This window comes from Cupressus sempervirens, chromosome 1, assembly GCF_028749045.1.
Source record: "Cupressus sempervirens isolate cs-2001-9-10 chromosome 1, ASM2874904v1, whole genome shotgun sequence".
In the NCBI taxonomy this organism is placed as follows: Eukaryota; Viridiplantae; Streptophyta; class Pinopsida; order Cupressales; family Cupressaceae; genus Cupressus; species Cupressus sempervirens.
In genome coordinates, this window is record NC_143118.1 from 491,882,220 (window position 1) to 491,905,918 (window position 23,699).

A 23,699-nucleotide genomic window follows, 5' to 3' on the forward strand; every position below is an offset into this window, starting at 1 on the left:
TGGACCAATTCCTCTTTGTCATTAAGGAACTAGCAACTTGTGCAACAAAGCAACTAGAAAGTATTTTTAACTTAGGTGCATCTTTGTCATGCCAAGTCCACTATTCAATAGGATCTCTTTGTGCCAAAACCACTATATCCAACCTCGCTTGTGGCTTACCCAAGTTTGGGCCACGAAGTTTAGTAAAATCTCATATATCTCTCTCAAATGAGAAGCGTTAGTATCAATATATCTAATGACATTTACAATGGGTGCTATGATAGAGCAAGTATATCTGCAAGATGCAAACAAAAATTAAAATCATAATTAGAAATTTAAAAAATTTAAGACTTAGTATGAAAATCAACAAGAAAAAGACTAACATTAAATTTAAAAATTAGCAACTTACCTCATTGTGGACCACCAACTCTCATCAAGGATCCTTTGCTTCACTGCTTTTCCTTCAAAGAACTTAAGAATTTGACCACCATCCCCACTCTAGATTCATTGCCATCAATTAGAGGGTTTGATACACCTCAATCATCCTCTCCATTAAGATAAAGTATGTGGAATACCTATAGAGACAATTATAAATTAAAATAGATGTTAAACATTTATGATAAAAAACATCACATGTAAGTTTGTAACAATTATAAATATAAATAAACCTAAAGAAAACTAAAACTAAACTATAATTAAAATTGACATATCTTGTCTTAGTTGGTTTGAGGAACTCCTTAGAGAAGGATTTGAATAGAGCAAGAAAAGTGTGGTCGCTGCATATAAACATTTCCACTTCCCTAGCTTCTAACACTGTCTGTTTCACCCATTCAATTTTTCCTATGTCCTTCAATGCATTGTTCAAGGCATGAACACAAGAAGAGGTTCAAAAGATGTGCCTATAAGCACCCTCTATCATCAAATCAAGATGATTTGCACATGGGTGTAGAATCTGTGATAATATGTACTACACTAGCGGACCCAATGTCCTCTATGGCATCTCTCAAAATGGTGAACTATAATTTGCATCCATCTTTTCTGAGCAATTTATGGCTTTCAAAAAATAAGAGTTAGTAGAGGATGTGACAATGATATTGATAAGTGGTCAATGTCTAACATCAATCCACCCATCCATCACAATAGAGCAACATGTCCAAACCCAAGTGCGTTTCATATCCTCAAACAACAAAGCAACCCTAGAATACTCTTCATCTAGGATGGTGGTTTGTAGCTTATACTTGTTAGGGGGGTACACATGAGGGATTCATATTCAACACATATTTCACCATTTGTTTAAAATAAGAGGAACAACCTGCATGATATGGGATAACATTAGAAACAAAGAATTTACCAATGGATGCCTCACACTTTTCTTGTGCCTATGCATCAAATGTACTTTCCATCGAGCCCTTCTCACCACTACTCATCTTCCTCTTCTCTCTAAATTTAGTAGGGCTGCCACTAGTACCGATGGCAAATGACATATGCCTAAATGATTGTGACTGAACAGATGGTGATGTCACTACCAAATTTTTCTCCTTCATTTCAGCCTCTGCAATCTTTGGCATTCTAATTTCAATTCATCAGTGAAGTTAGGATAAGCCTTGACTCCATGGCATGCAACACCTACTTCACCCTTGTATAGCTTCCCCTAAAATCATCAAGACAAACATGGCAATCTCACACCCCAATCTCTCTTGCATTATTTTCATCTTTTGACCTAGGTGTAACAAATTGGAAAAGAGGTTCTATTGAAAGGACCATTTGCAAAATCCTTCATGATGGTGGAAGGGTATTTAAACAAAAATCAGATTTAAGATCAGCTCTTTTCCTAATCCCACTACTAGCAATATCACCCCAACCACATTTTCTTCCTTGTCACCACTACCACTAGTACTCCCACTACTACTCATTGTGCTTTGTTTTGAGGATTAAATATGCAATGGAAATATGAGCTAAAACAATGAAAAAAATAAAAATCAAATCAAACTTTTCAAGCTTCAAATCTATTTTTTTAAATGGATAATGGAAGCAAAAACAGTTTCATACTTGGCGCACAGAAGAGGAAGTTCAAACACTTGCTCAAGCTCTTGGAAACAAAAAAATAACCTCCTCTTCTTGCAAAATGCAAAATGAGAACCTCATCCAACTGCAGCACTCCAACTTCACAAGCAAAACAAAATAAATGACAAAACAACCATAATGTGATTTTTTGTTACCTTTTAAGGCATTTGGAGGGGTGAGGCCCACTTGGGCGACCAAGTTGGAATAAAAAAACTTCATGTTTTTTCACTTACTTTTTTCTTTTTTGCATTGATTAAAAAATCAAGGACAATCGGTTGTCCCCGATATAGTCAAGGCACGTCTGGAGGTCCCCTTTCCATATCAAGGACAGCTTGTCATACCCTTTTTTCCTCTCATGCGTCTATAAGTACCAAGGACATCTCTTGGCTTTTTTACACATTTGGAGACTGCGTGGACATCCCATACCCATCCCCCGTTCCAAGGACATCCCTGTCTCAGAAACATGGGTTTTTTAAGGCAGGGATGCATACCCTAAGCTACATAGTACTTCTCCATTAAGAACAAGGAATTCCTTATTGCATAAGCTGTCTTACACAAACATTTGAAATGATCCCTCTCGCAATGCTAAAGCCATCAAGGAAAAAAATAAAGAACTCGTTGTTTAAATGACTCTCTTATTTGAGATCTTTAGCCTATTTTACATTAAATATAAATAGCAATAATATTCAAACTTATGATCTATCTTGAGACAAGAAAATAATTTTGTAGGCTGCACGTGCTTTCATGTTTTGCCAGATGTCCATACACTATTCAAGGTTGTCGCCTTGGCATAGGCTGGGAGCATGTAGTTAAAGTTGAAATGAAGGTTAAAAACCTGCTCTTTGTCCAATTTTTTAAATCCTCGGAGCCCTTTTCAGTGACTCCATTGTGTACCCTACAACTATTATGCCGAGTATAATAAACTCTATGATTCATCATCACGAAGATTACTTACACAGTCCCAAATGATTACTGTTAAGTATTCAGGGCACAAGCTTGAGAATCTGGAATTTCTCTAGGCATTCTACATTTTTATAAAATGTTAATCTTTAAAACAATTTTGACGAATATATTTTAGGTACATAGCAAAATCTCAATGACGTCATTGTGTAAGCACTCAAATTTTGTAAGGTTAATATTTATTATTTAGAGATGTAAAAGCCTATACGACAATCCTGAATAAATACTGCAAGCGCAAACCATACGATATTATAAGCTATTGGAAAAAACAGAACTAACAAATGTTCATATATACTGCTATGTCAATATAACAACTAAACACAATACTTTGGAGAGATGAAAGCAGGAGGAAGGTGTATACGCCCGATAGAGTTCATAAGAAATAACAACTAAACACAATACTCTGGAAAGACGAAAGCAGGAGGAAGCTGTATACACCCAGTAGAGTTCATAAGAAATTTTCTGTTGCATCCTAATGAACTAAACAGAATTCAGAAGCTAGTGTCAAAAACTCTTTATGCTCAAGTAATGGTCATTATCATCAGAAACAGTTCAACCATTTAAATCAACTAGCCCAATATTTGAATCACTAGTTCCTCAAATATAACTTCCAATGAAAAGATGTGCTCCAGGACTACCAACTTCTTATTTGATAGATCAGACATAACTGTTATGATGATCAAATCTATTTGATTCCAAACCATCGGGACTTGCATTTGTGTACCCTTGGACAATCACAAGGACAGAGAATGCTGATCTTCTGTTCACCAAATAAGATACATGGCCTATTTGACTGGACCATCGGAACTAATCACTAACATAGCCCTTATAAGCATAAACCACTAAAAAAAATCAATCACCCTTTCATCAATTTTGCAATTCCAATCCACAAGTTCAATCTTCATTTTGGGTCCCTGTGTAATGCTACCTTCACTCGTATAGATCTGCCTTCCAAATCCTGGGCTCACAAGACAATGAGAGATAGAATTAAAAAATAGTATACTCCTAATTTAAAAAAACTCATAATTCTAAAAACAATTGTACATAGCACATTATGTCTACATTGTTGAACAAATCTTTCAAGATCTGTATTCTTTGTTGACAAGGCAGGGAAAGTAAATTTTGCAGTGTGTACGAGGAATCAAAACAAGGGAGAGAGAATGATAATGGGATGCATTTTTATATTATTAAATAGAAAAATGAGAAAAGGTAAATACCACTCCATCCATCGAGGATATAGCAGCATCAACACTAACCCCCGACGAGAAGGTAACAAATCCAAATCCTCGAGACCTTCCTGTTTCACGGTCAACTATAAGTCTTGCAGATAACACATTCCCTACCTTTTCAAATGTACTTCTAAGAGTATCTTCAGTTGTGCTATATGAAAGATTGCCAACATAAACCCTATGTGGACTGTCAGCAACATTGCTGCCAGAAGGACGTGAAATTTGTCTTATACTTCCTCTAGGAAACTCTGGAAAATTTACTCGCAAAAAACGGCCACCTACTTCCTGCATTTGTAAATGTTCATCCATCAGTTTGTCAGTCATCTGCTGACACAGTGGACTACCCAATTATACAAAACAATTAAAATTGGCAGTATTTTCATTAATAGCATTGTATTACCTTACAACAGTCACAAGCCCAGTTAACAATACTCTTTTTCTAAACCAACTATTTAAAAAATTCTGAGCAACATCCATTGCAGCTGAAGATCATCAGATTTATTGTAGAAAACTAGCAGGACTGGCCAGACAAGATTGAAAAGATTGCTGAATAATGAATACAAAGCTCAGACTGAGTGACTGATATGTATATCAGAAATGTTTCCTCACTTACAGAGCCATTAAACTTTTGAATGGCTGCTTTTGCTTCTTCCACGGTGCTCATTGTAACAAAGGCAAATCCTCGGCTTCTTTCTGTAGCTTTATCATAAATCATCTGCAGACATAGGGCATTTTCCACATTCTGAGCAAGTTAATATAACGAAAAAATTGCTAGGAACAGAAAGCAACTTATTTCAAGAAAAAAGGAATAGAAAACACAAAAAATTCAATAGAAGGGAACATATGGCACCATATTATAGTAATTTGAAAGTAGAAGTGAAGCAAACTGCAAATTTAAAGCTCAAGATTACATGAGAGCTGACTAGACTCTAGCACAATATTAAAAAAGAAAAATTGGAAAAAGAAAAGGAAAATGGCAAAAAAGCACGCCTAGCACACATCTTAGCACTTTGACACAAGGTCAAAAGCGTGCATTCAAAACAATTGAAAAAAAGAAACAGAAGAGGAACTGGGAAAACAAGCACACGTAGCACAAAATTTGGCATACAATAGGTCAAAATTATGCACCACACCCACTATTTTACCGGAAGTGGAAAAGAGAAAAAAGGCATGCAAAGCACATGCATGCACCCTATGATTCAAGTCTTGCCCCATCATGTTCTATATATTATTACTCATGCATCGTCTATATTACAATCATGTTGTAATTAGATGTTATTAATGAAATGTAAATTCTAATGATTGGTTGATTTTACCTTTCACTTCGACTATTGTTATGTATTAACAGATGTGCATAATGTTTGATTTAATCATTTAAGTGTACAAGGTGAAATCCAATGGTGGTTAATCAAAGACAAACTACATGCTTTGTTTGTAATTTTAATCTCATCCCATTCTGCATAAAGTAATAAGATGTGAAACATTGAAAGCTATAAAACCTGTATCCAAATCAGTTAGAATTCTGGATCCTTATCGAGTAAACCTAGACACATGTTAGCCCATTATGTATATTCCACTACTTATTTGCATTTTAGTTGTGCTACTAAGGATGATGATTTATATAAACGAAATTGATTTAAGCATACATGTTACATGTGAAACAATTAAAAGGGCTTTTAGTCTTGGGAATTATAATATACTTTGAATTATTTCAGGAGGAGAATTTTCTGTAAGTTTGGAAAAGTAGCATTGGGGAAAAAATACATTTTTAAGTTAGATAGGTATTTATATTGCATGATAAAGTCATTCAGAAAATATATTGCATTCAAAAATAAAGTGAAATTTGACTTCTATATGAGATGCTTGTTGGAAATTAGCTATTACCCAGGTTAGTCAAATATGAATAGGATTTATCATCAAAAGGGAAATGGTTTTTAGCTATTAAATACTATTCAAAAAGGTGCTCATTCTATTCCATTCTTTTAAAATTTCGGAAGCAAAAAGAGGAATGTATTTTTCTTGAAACCCTTGCTTGCTTGACTCCTTTGGAAAAGAATTATTAAGTCTTGGAAGTGGATTTAAGTGAGTTTGAGAGCTTGTTTTATTCACCTTTCCTCTGCATTGAATCCATAGAGGTACTCTTCATTTTTTTTGTTGTAAATTTAATGTGCAACTTCATGGAAAGAGAGATTTTCTACAAACTCTTGTTGTACAAAATGGAAGATTGTATTAGGTACTACCATAAATCTAGTTCAAGCTTTTAAGAATGGTTGCAAGGAGACACATCTCCAACCACTTCGTGTTGATGTTTTGGTAGCTTTAGTAGGATAAACATGTGAGATCAAAGAGAAATTAATATAATTACAACGATTCATATGTGTGTATATATATAGCTAGATAGATATAACTATAATTAAGTTTGCCATTATATTAATTATATTAATGAATAGATATGTCCCATGAAGGGACATGTCTCTTCTCGGTTTATTCCTCATACAAATTCAAAGAGATTGATGCATTTGAAAAACACATACCAAGAAGGAAGTGCTACCACATTTGCAAGCGATCCATGAAAAACAACATGGTATTAGAGCCTTAATTGCAAATGTAAGAAAGTCAAAGACTGACAATTTGGAAGGAAGATCAGATTACGGAAAAGAAGGCAGCATACATGCAGGACAATGTGCAGCAGGAGGAGGATAAAGAAAATTAAGTGATTGACAAATCTGTTAACTATAAGAGAGATTAGTTGAAAATGAACTTTTATTGCCAATGGTGTCGATTCACTCACTCTATTTGTAGCCGAATGGTGCTTGTAGGAACATTTATGTATACATACCTCTTTCTAATGGAAATAGATAGATTACACCTATGGAGGTATTGCTAAGTACACTATTGAAAAGAAGAGACCTGGTGAACAACATGAATCATGAAGACCATCAACAACTATGTCTAGAGCAAATTTAGCCATCGACTTCTACATTGACAAAAAGGAAAAGTATTTGGAGCAATAATATTATCATGAAATAATAATTGCAAACCAACTTAAGAGACTCTTGGCAATATAAAATTAATTATTCAAGTTGTATAAACATATTCCAACCTATAATGGAAGCTTCAAAAATTTGAATCCTACACTGTCTCTGGGAGTGATTGAATGTATCTCTCGCCTAAGAGCCAATACTTTTGGATGTTGTAAAAGAATATGTTGCACGTCACAAAAATAGCATCAAGATCATTCTTCCTTCATACTCTGAACTGAACAACTAATTTCTATTCATGAAATCTTCCTGGTTGGCAATCTCATTTCTTTTAATTTTTGCACAAACTCCACAAGATGGCAAGGTCAATGCTTTGATACCACTGAAATATCCCAATAGGGTATTATCTCCAAATTTACCTCAAAATAATTTTCAGAATATAAACATATATCTTTTGCAATCAAACTAGCAGAAATAAACAGCAGTGGACTAGTAAATGTTCATTAAAATATCTCAAAATACATTATTGCATTATACATCAGCAATACTAACCAGCTATCTAATCCAATCTTAAACACACTATTACAGTCAGATTGGAAAACTAAGAAAGAACTTGTAAGCACACATGAGACACCTATTGGGACGTCTCCACAGACAATGGGGTTGAGTCCATTGTCTATTGGCAAGAGGGTTTCTGTCCTCAGGCTGGATAAAAGCTAAAGTTTTCCAAAGTGACTCTCCACAAGAGAGATGAAGTTTGAATCATAAACCAAGCATGCCCAAAATGAGTCTCCCTTCCTTCTTTTAGTGCATCAAACTGTGACTCTTCAGCTTCCACTTCTCTGTCTTTCGTCCTCTTTTTCTTTTGTCACCTTTTAACCCCCTTTATAATATTAAATTGACCCATTTTATAAATTTGTTTTAAACTTTCACAAGCCAAATTTAATATTGGGAACTCCTAATGTCCCAAAGAGGGAACATTACAATTGTGACCTACCTGATTTCTAGTTTTGATTAAACAGTAGTTTTGCATACTCATGTCCTAAATAGTTTCTTTGTTTCAATTAAACAATGGTTTTACATACTTGTGCCCCAGATGGTTTATGAACAAAAGCAATGGTTTGAATTATATTTGCTTAATTCCTATTTTAGTGATACACTCAACTCTAATAGTAAATATTGATTTCTCTAATCAATCGTATCTGGAAAAGATGTAATTGATTATTTTAGATTACGTATATTTGACGAGGTTATGATGCCATGATAACAAATTTACTACTTTCGTTTTGGCAAGTGGATGTAGGAATGACTTGGCCTCCGAGGAAAGGGGAAAAGATATCATGAAGAAAGGGGGAAAAGGATATGGTAAGGGCAATGATGGACTGAATTCAGAGGACTGGTAAGTACGGACTAGAACTGATTAGTGTCATCTTGTCATCCTATGTCCCTAGTAGGAATTTGAAAGGGGTGCTTTCTCTTATGCCTTCATTCAGTTGGGATTATTGGTTCCCAAAACCACAAATTGGAAATCCAAGAGTTTGTCACTTCTCCGATAGGACTTCTCAATCAGTTCTGGCCAACAAACGGGAATACTTCTCGATTCTCTTGCACTTCAGGCTCTGTTACACTCTAGCGGGTAAACCTTCACCTCAAACACTGATTGTCTGATTCAAGGCTTTTCTATAGTGAATTTAAACTTTTGGAGTTCTCCGGCTAGCAAGGTCCTCGAACTCAATTAAAATGAAAACTAGATGCTGAGTGTGAATTGAATAAATTATATAAGGTTTTAATAATGGATTTGATGCTTGTAGGAAGGAAGTTATAGATTTTCTAACTTCAATAATAAGAAGACCAGTGTCTCTGCTCATCCAAACAATAGAGTCAACTTCAGTGAATTTTCACCTACAACTTTATAAAGTTCTTATGCACTTGAATTGCCAACAATTAAATAATCAAGATGCGACAGACCAAATATTACGCAATCTTAAATTAGTCCAGATTGAATTTTAACTACTCTAGTAGGGAGACAAACTGGACACAGATATGAAAACAATTAAATATTTCAAATTATCTATGATGATCAAATTTAAATGCTAAATGACCATGTCCACTTATCTAACATTTAAATTGTTTACAGAATTCCAAAAAATAATTACAAAGGATGAATCATTTGCAGTTTAAATCTCCATGCCTTTAATAATAAACAAAGAACATTTTATTTTATTATAAAAATTAAATAATAGAATTTATATTACAAAGTCATAATGTTGCTCCTTATACCTCCATACAATAATAAATATAAAATACTTTCTCCAAAATATGAATCTGAATGCTTTTCGAATGTCCTATTGAGAAATAAGGCAGCTCTTATTTATATTCTATCTTATGGAAGGCATGACTTTTCAAAGGAAAAGTCTATCTCTTTTAAAATAAATTATACCTACTATCTATGATTATAATCACACCTTTTGCTAATATAATTTTAAGTTTTACTTTCGATGATGTTCCTTCCTTAATTGTTTTATTTCTTTGTTAGATCATTTCTCTGGTGATGAACTTCACACGCTGCCATAAATCCCCATTTTGCCTTCGTTTCAGATGGATCAAACTTTTTGCTACAGCATTTCTTTAGACAAACCCGCGAGTCAAGAGATCACTATGTGAAACGGCAACACTCAAATAATGGAATAGAGCAACGAACATGGCAGATTATCACAACAGACGCTCCCACCCAGTGCATCGTGGATATATTATGGATGCTAGGTATCTGTCGTCATGGCATTATTGGTGGCAGAATCTCTTTATATATTCTCGGGTTTATTGCTGATTAATTACTTTGGCTTATGCCTTACTCAAAACTTCCTTGTATTTTATCATCGCCACATCTGGATTCCTCTCGGAAATTGATTTTCCCGACTTTGCCTCTGATCAATATATATCATTAACATTTAATAATATCAAAAGATTATCTTAGGAAATATCGATGGAATGGTTCGACCATGAATCCTATTTGAAATGCCACTTGTGGGGTTGCCTCTGAGAAATATTTTCAAATACTCAGAATCGTTTCTTCCTTGCACACTCATCGCATCTGGAACTTTATTACTTGTTTCAAACTTGTAATATGTATATGGATATGCTACTAATGCATATTCCCTTTTATACTATATTGGCCCTTTTCCAATGCAAAATCTGATTCGATATGCTTCATATCTGAATATGTGCTTAGATAAATACTCTTCTACAACCACTGACAAAACTCCTAAAGACACCACCTCCATTCATAATTCAGTGATATAGAAAACTCAATAAAAACTGTTGATAGATGAGACACAAAGCTGGCCATCTTTATCACGGAGATACTCTTGGATAAGAAGAAAATCTGTAGAATGGCTGTTAACAATAGTTCCAGTCCTAATCTGTGTATCAAACAGTGTCATATCCTGCTTCAATGTGGATTCTAGATATTTATATTACATCGTTGTAGTTTGTCTCTCTGCAGCATACATCCAACATGATATCTCTACTCATCCTAAGGTAAACCATATACAAGGCATACTGAAGCACTGTATCTATTTTAACCCTATTTGGTTCACAATTTTAGAAAATAATAGCATGTAGATAGGAATGAGAAGACCAGTTCCAATTACTCCAAGTGTTCCAAGAAGTATGAGAAGACAATCAAAACCATCTGCAAAAGAGAAAATAATGTACAGTGTTTTGTAAGGTACTACATAATTTTTCACTTCTCGTATCTCACAATCCATTCCTTTACTGTAATGTCTGCAACTCCTAGTGGCTATTTTGTTATAAGAGCAGTCACCCTCTTGTTCTAATGCTTCCTTTTGACATTCATAGTTGGACTGCAGTTAAAAATTCTTGCTCTTCTCATTCAGCTTTTGCAACCATGTGTGACAAATAAAATTTATTTCTCCAAGCCCATTGTTCTGGGGTTTCAATATAGGTTCAAGTGTATATCAACAAGGTCTAAATTCAATACATTCATCAAGCTTTATCTCTAATGGATGCCCATACTTTTTGCCAAAAATAAGGGCTCCATCAGGGAAAACCATGTAGCCGTTGGATAGCAATGTCATCAACTAGCACCTAATAGGACTGTGTTTACCTTGTTACGTTATTGAAGTTTCATGATGCCTTTCCTTGTTAATACTTTACTTTTAAGTTTTATCAAGTGATGATAAAAACATATGCATGTATAAACACAGCCGTATTATAATATACAATTATATGTGTATGGATGAGTGGTTGAATACTTGTACTACCTACACGTGTAAATGTACACATTTATACACATGTTGAACATTACAACTATGTATGCACATGTATGGCTATATTATTATTTGAATAGGAAATTGGATACCTTGAACATTAGTTCATTCTCTCCTTAAATAGACTTCTGATTTTAAATGAGAGTAAGTTGTTACTTTAAATGAGCTTGATCAATTTTTAGTACATGAGAATATATTAAAACTAGGCCCCTTAGATTGAGTAAATGTCTTATCTCCGACCATCTCCTTAATCGCCCATAGAAAGGTTGAGGAGTTCGTGTAAAATGATTGATTATATGGTCACCTTGTGCGTTGTTAGAAGGTATGTGGGAATTGTAAAGGAGTGTAATTCTAACTTTGATTTCTTCAAATTAAAACTCCATTTTTATTGCATGGACAAACATTAGCGAAAGGGATTATAAGCCAAGTGTATAGTTTTGCTTGAATCACAATGGGAGTTGGCGGAGATGCAGTGCCAACTCACCAATTAGGGATGCACTCTCGTGTGAGCATAAGGTCTTTTGGAACGGTTTGGCAAGGGAATTATCTTTGTTTTGGAGGTCGTGTTTGCTTCTTGTTGTCATGAAGAAGAAAACATAGGAGAACGCACTTCTATAGCTTTTGATTTCAGCTCAAAACAATACTGAGAGTATTAGATTCCAGAGCTAATGTAGATCGAATTACTTCCTTACAGTCATCGACTCCAGGCACATAGACCATTTAGACTTTTATAGCATTGTGTTGAAAGATACTAAATATTTCTTTTGTCACCACAATTCTTGAGGTGTTCTGTATTTGTGGTTCCTGTAAGCAGTTAAGACATGTAGATGCTCTGATGTTTTCAAGGAGAATGTAACCCCATTGTTTTCATACTCTCCTTTTTATAGCTGGAAATTATAGCTTTATGTGTATTGCAGGAAAGAAAATGTAGTATCCATTTACTCATAGATTCTTTTATAGCTGAGAGAGTCCTTTATTTCATTGCATATGCTTCCATTCTCTTTAGAAAATTGTCAGTTGCTGTTATAAGTGGGAGAAATAAGTTTTACCTCATTCTTGTCATTCTTTTATAGCTGAGGGAAGTCATAGCTGACAGACCTGATTAAAAGAACTCTTAGAAAGAGAGTTGTGTGTAAGCCAGTCAAGCAACTCTTCACTGCAAACCTTTTTAAACCATTTCTGAATTTAGAAAATTAAAGAAACAACTTGTTCTTAGAAGGAGCTGAGATGGTATGCTGGTAACGCAGCCATCCATCACAATTATATTAACTGTCTGCAAGGTATGCAAGCTTAGTCTATACATACTTAAGGAAAACTTCCTTATCACCTGTCTGTTCATTTCAATGGAAAGAACTTCAACAAATATTTGATGATTAAAGATACCAATGCTACTAAATTTACAGTTAGAGGCATCATGAACCAACGGGGTCGGGTAGTAACTTTAAACCAAAACAATAACCACTGTAGCCTTGATGTGTCCAGCGTGCACCCAATACTGTCAAGGTTGTCCAGAATAACCAATATAAATGAAAGATGATTAAACAAGCAGATTTAAACGATTAAAACCATGAGACCAAAACAAAATAAAGTAAGACTAACAAGAATGTTAGAGGCAATGCTTTCAACTTTTCAAGTTAAGACTTCTAACCAGTTAGCTGCAGCCAGCAACATTCCTTAGGCTTCTGTGTTGATAGGGACAGAATTAGTTTCCTTAAGAACTTAGAGCATTAGAGAGACGATGTTCAATACTTGACCAACAAGTGTTAACTACCTTGAAGATTCAACCAGTAACAGTCCAGCCTTTAATCTGAAAGATACATTTGCATTGTGTGGCATAAAAGACTTTATGAATGGTTAAGTGAATAACTAATGTAGCCTTATCTACTGATCACCTCTGCCAAGAGTACTAAACTGGTAAAAAAAGTTCAGTGAGTACCTAATTAACCTATCATAATTGTTGTGTCCATAAGGTGCAAGTCAGATAGGGTGTGAAATCGACATCATGTTGATCATATGCAGTAAATCCTTGGCCAAGGTGCAGTAACAGGACGTTAGTGTTTGTCAGTTCATAGGTTCCTGGGTACAGTCTTAGTAAGGTGTTGGTACCAAGTTAGCAGTAGCTATAGGGTATAACCAATTAAGAATGTAGGGCCTTACACCAGTTCCAGATGACATGACGTAACTATATACCTATCCCTTGCAGAGGGCCGGGCCAACTTCAGCAAGAAGTGAGCAAGGGGGGATCAAGTTATGATCCATAGTTGGGTGGATAAACACCCTAATGATATTCTTTCCCCTTAATGCAGGAATAGATTAAAGATGCTCCAGTGAAAGTCAGTTACTAGATGTAAAGTAAGACTCTTTCCATTCTCTAATTATGATGCAAAGGAAATATATATTTAGAGTAGAGTCTACTTGCAGTTATCTTGTTTTAATTTTCTTGTTAATAATCTTACTTGCTTATATATAATCTTTTTACAAATTTCATTTGCTCCAACTTACTGGAGGCACCGACCCCTCAAACAATTTGTGAGCACTTGCTCGCTAGAGGCACCAATCCTCCATTCAATTCATCAACACTAGAACACTAGAGGTGCCAACCCGTCATTCACTTAGAAACACCAATCCCTCATTCAAAGTGTCCCCACAAGAGCTATAACTCTCTTCTTCAATCTGTTACATTAAAATCTGCTATAAACTGATCATAAAACTCCTACAATGTGATCAAAATCTTCTCATGAAAATGCACTATAAACATCTTTTTTTAAAATCTGCTATAAACCTCTTATAATCTTCATCTGTTCACTTTATCATTGATGCACTTATAAAGCTGCTATTTTAGCTGCTCCAAGTCTCCTAAAACTTATCAAACATCTGTTCAAACCATTGCCATACAAATCTGCTCATAAATTGCCATGCGTCTGTTCAAACCATTGCTATACAAATCTGCTCATTTATTCTTTATAATTTGCTTCACATAGTCTTCATAAATCTGCTCGAGCCTTTTTTATATATCTACTCACTAATACTTCATTTTTTTTTGTGTCAATGTCCCCACAAAATATATCCTTTTCATACAATATAACATTTGAGGAAAATTATCTTCATACAACTCTCACTCATCTCCTTTTATACTACTCCAGCATACCTCTTTAACAAGAGAGGTAACCCTTCATTAGTGTGCAATATTCTTCATATTTATAAGTCAAAATACATATCTGCTATACTCCACTCACTCTACTGACATTTTTCTCCACACACTCTTCCCTAACAACTCTGTTTCAATGACATCATAATTATATTACACAAATCTCTTATTACGTCTCCATATTCCTCTCCCCAACTTCACTTTACTTTTTTACCCTCTTTATGCTTTTTCATGAAAGGAGGCATCCTTTTGAATGGGGACAACCTTTTATAAAGGTATGACCATTTATCACCTAACCACCCTTAATTCAAAAGCTTAATTTGCTGCCTTCTATAAATTTCTGCTCTTCATAAGATATTCCTTATTCTTCATTGATAAGATCATTGTAACCTTGATGTCAATGAGTTATGATTTGACATAAATGACAATATACTCAATGATCTCATCCATACTCTTTTGACATCAATGACAATATGTTTGCCAACAAACTCCACGGAGTGCCTTTGAAATTAATGAAAATATTTCCAATAGTCTCCCACTTGGGGAGCATGCCCTTTATGGCAGTGGTCACTCGCTACTAAATTCATTAAATACTTCTGAACTTTTCCATATGGCATCAAAAAAATAATGATTGCACAACAATTTTTATCACACATTTCACTAACACAATCTTTTCTAATGTGGTTTAGGATCTTCAATGATTATGATGCTCCCATCCTATGTTTTTATGCTTGTTCATGTTTATGCTAACCATGATCATATCTTAGCCAATATGCTTTATGACAATTATAAAGCCTTTTTCCTAATGCTTATCATGACGAAATCTTGTGTTTCCTTGTAATTACAAGATCTCCTATCTAGTACTTGTGGCTATTTCCATTGAAGGCCTGAGGGAGCACCATACTGTCTATTATCATATTTTCTTTCATGAGCATTACTTAGCATCTTTTTATGCTATGATATGATGCTATTTTTATTCCTATATGATTATCAAGATTTCCGAGATTAAACTTTTTTCCCATACTTTTTCTACTCTCCAAAATAAATTGTGTTCTCTGCATGCAAGGGTGTAATGTCCCAAAGACATGTTCATATAATATTAAAATTAAACATGAAAGCGTGAATTAAAATTATAAAAAAGTCGATTTAATATTATAAAGTGGGCTAAAAGGGACAAGGAGAGATAAGATGAAAAGAGAGGAAGGGAGTTGAAGAGTCGCAGCTTTGAGGATTAAAAGGGGAGAAACTCGTTCATTTGAGGATGCTTGGTTTATGATTCAGATTTCAGTTTCTCTCTTGCGAGAATTATTCGAAAAGCTTTGGCTTTCATCCAGCATGAGGACGTAGCCCCTCATGCCAGTAGACAATGGACGCAAACCCATTGTTCGTGGAGACGTCACATTAGGTGTCTCACATGTGCTTACAAGTTCTTTCCTTAATACACCAATCTGGCTGTAAAACTATGTTTAAGATTGGATTTTGAATGATAGTTATTGTATTGCTGAGGTATAATACAGTATCGTATTTTAAGGTACTTTATGAGAATTTATTGGTTTTATATTGTTGGTTTGTAATGCATTTTCATATGTTTGAGTTCTGAATATTATTTTTGAGAGAGAACAAGTAAATATCTATTGGGCATATTTTAGTGGTATCAGAGTTGGTTTTCCTACCAGCTTGTGAAGTTTAATTCAAACACAAATACAAATTTTGCAGAAATTAAGGTATTAAGAGGGCAATATCAGTTATTTCATCAGAAACATTTTTAAGAAAGGTTATAAGACAGCGTATCCTACCAACCTGGGTGTTTTGGTGAGTGACAGAAGTGTCGATCTGTTGAGCAGACTAGTATTCTGTAATGTTTCAAGATCGTTTGTGAAATAATAAAATGTCATCTTTCTTATGGTGGAAGAGGAATTCCGATTTTGAACATTAGTTGGGTCTCAGTTTATCTAACATTTGTAGAAAGTTTAAAGATTTTTGTCAATATTCAACACAACCTTTCCTTTTGGCACATTAATGGCATAAGATTAAGTTACATTCTGCAATTATATTATTCAGTGAGCTGTCTTCAAAAGTAAATCGAATGGTAGTAGAATGACTTGGGAATCCTTTATCCTGGTTGGGTATATCATATGGTCATTGCCTACATCTGTGGTATTGAGAGGATTACTGCATCAGTTACCAATCATAGGGAGACAATAGTGTATCATGCAGAGCCTAACCCGAGAAGCTTCGACCACTATCAGCAAGAAGGTAGTGACAATAATACAGTCAGCTATGGACGAACAGATCCAGTTGGAAGGACGTAATTGCTATAAGGTCGGGACTGCTATCTTTCCAGTCACGCAGTAGTAGTTGGTTGCACGATAGACAGTACGGGCAGACAGGTCACCAAGAAAATCAGGATCATCAACGGCATCCGACTGTCATTACTACTGTTGTCACTTAGGTTTGCACCCTTGTCCAAAGCCTATGCATGAGGACAACCTAGTGAAACATGGAAACAACCTCCAACCTGTGGGACTTGAATTGTGAGGTTGAGTCTCCGGAGAAGGCCGGCTTCCTCTTATTATCAGGATGCACCTAACTACTCTTGAAGAGGAAAAGGGAGAAGAAGAGCATGAAAGCAAATCTACCTAATCTAATCTAACGAGGTGATGCACCAAAATAAAGTGTTCAAACCAATCTCTGCCCATATATGCACTATTGAACCAGAATGAAATTAAGGATATACACATTCAGACTTGCTTTAATCTAATAATCACATGCAGATCAGAAGACCAAGATGAATGACACAAGAAAAGAGGATTCACTTATATTACCATTCATAGGCCAAGGAGATACAGTCATGCAGATTGCAGATCTCTACAAAACATCAGTGAGAGGCAAAGAGTTCTTGCACTTTCACACCAATGGTTGAAGGAGATAAGGTAGAATATCATTCAGTTCAGAGGCAAAGCGAATTTTACACTGAAATTGCAAAGCAACAGCAGAGAACAACAGAGAAAGGTTGACCCTTACAAAATTCACAAAAATTGCCTTTATAGTTCAAGCATAATTGAGATTTTCCATCCAAAACTATCCTGCAACCACTGCCATCAAGGCTCTACCAAAAACAATCATAGGGATCTGAAGAAATCTGATCTAAGTATAGCTTTTTGTACCACGAAATTTGACTGTTAACTAAAACAGGGCCTTGAGAAGACAGAGGCGGCACTATAACTGTGCTTTGACCAAGTAGATGGATAGATCGGGGTGGTAGAGTGTTCTTCTTTGTTTCGCATTTACTCCAGGGTGGTTGAAATCGATCATGAAGATCATATTCGTGCAAAACCCTTGATTTCCCCTATTTCTGTCTCATGAATTAGCAAGGTCAGCAAATCAGCCTATCTTGGCACCGAGATGAGCCATGTGAACCAACAGTCTTTTATCTTTTCGCCACCCTGCAAAGTCTCCCCGAGTTGACCATGTCTTTTAACTAACCGCGCCAGCTCAACCCTGACTGCGGTGGTCTTGCTAAAACCCTGACCATGGCAATTATTCTAACTGCTGTCATTAACTATCAATGTTGCTTGAGCCATCGGGACACGCATTGTCGAGGCGCTATGTCGCTATGCGTATCCTCCGAGCAATTTCCCATAGCGAGATAGCGCCTGTCGTGGATCCAGACAAATTTGACAATCGGGAAGACTCGCCGAATTACTGCGCTTTGCCCTTAAACTTCTGGGCCCACAAACCAACGTCAGCACACTTGGCAACCACCTGGCACAATCTGGCATCATCCCTACGGTTCACTAGAGAACACGGGTCCACCTCGCTACGTGTCGCTGAGGCGCTATGTCGCTATGGGTAATATCCTCGCAGCTTTCCATAGCGAGATAGCGCCCACCATTGATCCAGATTGATCCAAGGGTGAGGAAACCTTCGTGCGTTTGAGAGGGGCGTGGGTCCAGGCTACTACTGACATCAAAAAGATCTGCACAGCTGGCAACGAATCAAAATCCTCCTTTGATCGTAGTCACTTTCCACGTTGCCTGAGGTCCTACCATGCTCCTTTACCGGCCGAGCGCTATGTCGCTAACGGCGAGAAGAACAAATTTCCCGATAGCGCCATAGCGCCCTCCGGTGTCGTCACTTTGCCGCCCACATGATAACCTCGGCCTTGCGAATTGCGGACCCACCTGACAACTGCCACAGAGGACGAGCCGTAGTATTACTTCGAAAAAGAGGTGGGGGGGGCCATGATGTCATTTGTGACACGCGTCGCCGGGACACTATGTCGCTATGGATATCCTCCGAGCAACTTCCCATAACGAGATAGCGCCCATTGTTGATTTTTTGAGATCTGGCGGCGAGCAAGATGGATCCGATCTATCAGTGTACCAACCAATAAGAACTAGCCACGTGCCAACCTGTCTGACAAGTCCTTGCAGGGCCCACATTTTACACAGTCATACCTCAGCCAATGAAACAATTGACCAACTGCCAACGTGTCTAACAAATCCTCGTCACTGATATCCGACGGGGCATACTTGGGACCCACCTGACAACTGATGTCGCCGCAGTAACACTTTCTATCTGGGCGCTATGTCGCTAACGGTGAGGAACAGAGATTTTTCGATAGCGCCACAACGCCCACTGTGGATCTAGCAAAATTCGGCGCCAGAGAAACGAGGAAGGGAGGACCCACCTGACACGCGGCTGAAAGGCACTATGTCGCTATGGGAAAACAACGTGCAACTTCCCATAGCGAGATAGCACCATCCATCGATTCAGATTGATCCAACGATGGGGACTTACAAGCCCGCAGAAATAAATCATAAGGTTTGATCATTTAATTTCTTGATATTCCTGGGATGTTTAAAAAATAACATTAAACCGAGAAGTGACCGTTGGCGGGCAAGAATTTAAAATTCAAATATTTGGCGGGGGGTACAATATGTAACATTTCTAGTGACTCACAGGAGATGCTAGCCAGCTATGCATAAGACTAGTGGCCTGAAGCATCCATTGGGCTACAGAGTCAAAAAATGTAGATCTTGTGTATACTGTGAAACTTTAACCCTACCTCTGAGAGGGAAACCCTGAAACTCCTGTCTTTGCAACTTGAATCAGAGACCAAAACCTCCTTCTGCAACCTTCAAAATTTCAAAACTTGCTGTCTCACGGAGACAATCCTGTGCTCGTGCACTTCTTGGAAAAACAGGGAACAAACTGGAAACAAAACTAAGCTAACTATGTACATGGAATCTCAAACCCTCAGAAACATGGCTTGAGATAGATCCCATTGACTGGGATGGGCAAAATTTTACCACTACGCCTGCTTAACTGGAAAGCATTGGCCTGCTTACAACTTTCAATCAGATAGGGACCACTCCATAATGCGTCAAACTTTGAGTGTCTTCCTAGTTTTGCCCTATCTGTATCCCATTTCAAAACCAAATCTCCCTCCCTGAAGATTCTGACCCTAGCCTTCCTGTCAAAACTCTTTTTTACCTGCAGCTGGTGTGTCTCTAAGGTCTACATGGCTTTACTTCTCTTCTCTTCTAGCTCCATCAGCTCTGCCATTCTTACTGTCATGGCATCATCTTCAATCAACTCCAGCTGATGAGCTAGCTCTAGGGATGGGAACTCCAATGAAATTGGAAGCCTTGCTTCTCTGCCATAAACTAACACAAATGGTGAATTCCCTATTGACCTTTTAGGCGTTATCCTGTCAGCCCACAGTGTAGTCTTCAGTTTTTTATGCCAACACCTTTGGTTATCTTCTATTGTCCTTTTCATGATCCTGATCAGGTTCTTGTTGGAGGACTCAGCCAAACTATTACCCTGAGGATAGTAATTTGAGGATGTGCTCAAATAGATATTATGATCAACTGCCCATGCACAAATCTAAGCTCCAACAAAAGACTTTGCATTATCTGAAATAATGGTTGAAGGGGCACCAAACCTGGTCACAATTCCATCAAGGAATTCCACAACTGAAGATTCTGTGGCATCCTTCAATGCAACTGCCTCTGTCCATCTAGTGAAGTAATCTGTAGCAGCTAGATTCCACTTGTGACCAGAACTGGAAGAAGGATTGATAGGGCCTATGAAATCCAATCCCCATTGAGCAAAAGGCTGATCCACCTGAATAGGATGAAAGGGAAGAGCTGCAAGTTTTTGTTTGTCAGAGAAGAAGGCACATTTTTCACACTTCCTCACATACTTATGACAATCATGAAACAGAGATGGCCAGTAATAACCAGCCCTCATGATCTTCATTGCAGTTGTCCTTGCTGAGAAGTGGCCACCATCAGGGCCATTATGAAGTTTTTTGATCATTCTTTCAGCCTGGTCTGTATCAAGGCATCTTAATAAGGCTCCACTTAAATCTTTTCTAAAGAGGACACCGTCAACTATGACATAAGGAATTGACTGTAATCTATACTGTCTCCTTTTAGTTCTATCTAATCCTTGAGGGTATCCATTGCCTAATAAGAAATTCTTCATATCATCCATCCAGTTTCTTGGGTCGCTATTTCTTACCTCTTGTTGCTCTGTCAGTATCATAGCAGATTCCTCATCAGGGTCTTGAGATGATAACATTTGTTTACACAACCCCCTCCCTCTTACCAGCTTGGTAATTTGAATGTCAATATCATATTCCATCACTTTAGTAATCCAGCCAGCTCTTTTCTCACTAATATCTTTGCTCAAAAGGAAATCCCTCACACTGGCATGGGGTACTAACAAATGAATCTTATTATGAGATAGGAGGTGTCTAAATTTCTTTAAGGCTCCGATGACTGCAAGGGCTTGCTTCTCTACATAGTTGTATTTATCTTCATATTCTTTAAGCCCTTCACTAAAGAAAGCTATGGGCTGCTCGTCACCTTTATCATTTCTTTGAGTCAGGACAGCAGAAATGCTTGACTCACCACCTAGGGTATAAAGGATGAAATCTTTCTCGAAATTTGGATTCATGAGAGTAGGGGCCGAGGCTATGGCTGCCTTGATCTCTTCAAAACTTTCCTTCCCTTCCTTGGTCCATGCAAAGACCATACCTTTCTTGAGCATAGCTGTAAGAGGTTTCACCATGGTAGCAAGATTAGGGATAAATCTTCTCACAAAATTTATCCTGCCTAGGAAACTTTGCAGCCCTTTCTTGTGTTTAGGAAGAGGTAGGGCAAGTATTGCTTTTGTTCTCTCTGGATCAATGGTTAAGCCATCCTCAGATACAATATGTCCCAATAATTTTCCTTGGTTAGTAGCAAAGATGCACTTGCTTGGGTTAAGGGAAACCCCAAACTCTCTACATCTTAAAAATACCTGTCTTAGATGATCAAAATGATCTTCTACATCCTTTGAATACACTGTAATATCATCAAGGTAAACTAAGAGAAACTTGTCAATCAATCTTTTGAAGGCCATCTCCATTGCCTTCTGAAATGTAGCACCTGCATTGGTTAGTCCAAATGGCATTTTACAATAAGCATAGGTACCCCATTTAGTGGTAAATGCAGTCTTGTACCTATCAGACTCTTTAACCAGCACTTGATTGTAGCTAGAAAAGCCATCAAGAAATGAAAATCTCTTTGAACCACTGACCTTGGACAAAATTTGCTCCATAGAAGGGAGAGGATGGTGATCTTTAAGGGAAGCTTGGTTAAGGTTCCTAAAGTCCACACACAATCTAATTTCTCCGTTCTTCTTCCTAACAGGGACAAGGTTTGCTACCCATGATGAGTGTTTGATAGGGAAAATTATGTGGGCCTCAATCAATTTGGATAGCTCTTTTCTCATTAAGGGTTCAATCTTGGGATTCACTGGCCTCTGTTTTTGCCTTAATGGTTTTACATCATTAATTAAATCTATGGTATGCTGAAACAACCTTGGGTCAAAGCCCTTTAAGTCATCATATGTCCAAGCAAATACATCATTAAATTCTTGACATAGATGAATAAAAATTTCTTGTTCAATTTCAGAACATACCTTCCCCATGTTTAAGGACTTTCCATCGGTAATCATGATTGGAATGTGATCATCCTCATTAGCAGCTAGGTTAATGGCCCTGCCTCTTGCTTGATCATCAGGATTAAAAACATTCTCTAGAGTAATGAGACCTTTACGCAGCTTGTTGGAGCTGAGATGAATGATCTGATCACCATACTGATCCTACAGTCTTGACTGATTTCTCTCTGAAAATTCTACCTCATTCTGCAAGAAGCTCACAATTTGCTCATCAGACTCAAACACTTGCCAATGGATGTTATTATCAGGGACGGCAGGCCTTACTACCACTCTAATTTGTTGCTTCTTCTCCTCCTCAAGATTCCCTGGCACATCATAAGATGCACCTATTGCTACAAGTCTATCAACATGTCTGTTTTCTTTTCTAGGGATGCTTTGAATATTAAATGCATTAAAACCTTCAAGGAAATCCCATACCCTATTTTTATAAGACTTGAGCAAACCATTCTTGGTGGTATTCTGATTCCTCACTTGATTAACCACCAACTCACTATCTCCATACACCCTTAAGGCTTGGATTCCTCTTTTTTGAGCAAGTAGGAGACCTTGAATCAAGGATTCATACTCGGCTACATTATTAGTGCAACTGAATTGGAGCCTAAAGGAGAAGTAGTACCTTGTGCAGGAGAAACTAACATCACACCAGCCCCTGATCCATTTTTATTCCTTGATCCATCAAAGTACATACTCCATATCCCACTCATATCTTCTTTAGTCTCCACAAGATTGGGAACTAGAGCATCTTTCTCCAATATACAGTATGTACTGAGACCTGTCTCAAGAGTTTTTGGTGTAGAATCAAATTGATATGCATTAGCCCATTCATCTAAGAGAAAATCAGGTATCTCTACTGGGGAGTGATGGGCTCATTCACTATGTCGTTCTCATCCATCTCCAGGATAGGGCAATTCATGTTGATGGAATTAGGGGTGTAAGATTCAGTATGATGGAGGGCTTGAGGCTCTGCTTTGATTGAAGCATTGGCTCCATATCTCGTTTTAAAAGACCTATATGACCAATTAGAAGATAT

The 23,699-nt window shown here is 37.0% G+C and overlaps 1 protein-coding gene across 1 annotated transcript in view; it reads right to left on the minus strand.

Annotated features, from left to right (window-relative positions):
- Positions 1-3,262: 3,262 nt before the first annotated feature.
- LOC149578397 (28 kDa ribonucleoprotein, chloroplastic-like) overlaps positions 3,263-23,699 on the minus strand; it is a 36,885-nt gene continuing 16,448 nt past the window's right edge. Inside the window, exons 3-5 of the mRNA XM_089828855.1 lie at positions 4,846-4,947; positions 4,221-4,517; positions 3,263-3,961 (exon numbers count right to left, since the gene is read on the minus strand). Coding sequence (XP_089684981.1) covers positions 3,905-3,961; positions 4,221-4,517; positions 4,846-4,947 — 456 coding nt within the window. The 3' untranslated portion in view covers positions 3,263-3,904. The remainder of the gene's footprint in view (positions 3,962-4,220; positions 4,518-4,845; positions 4,948-23,699) is intronic.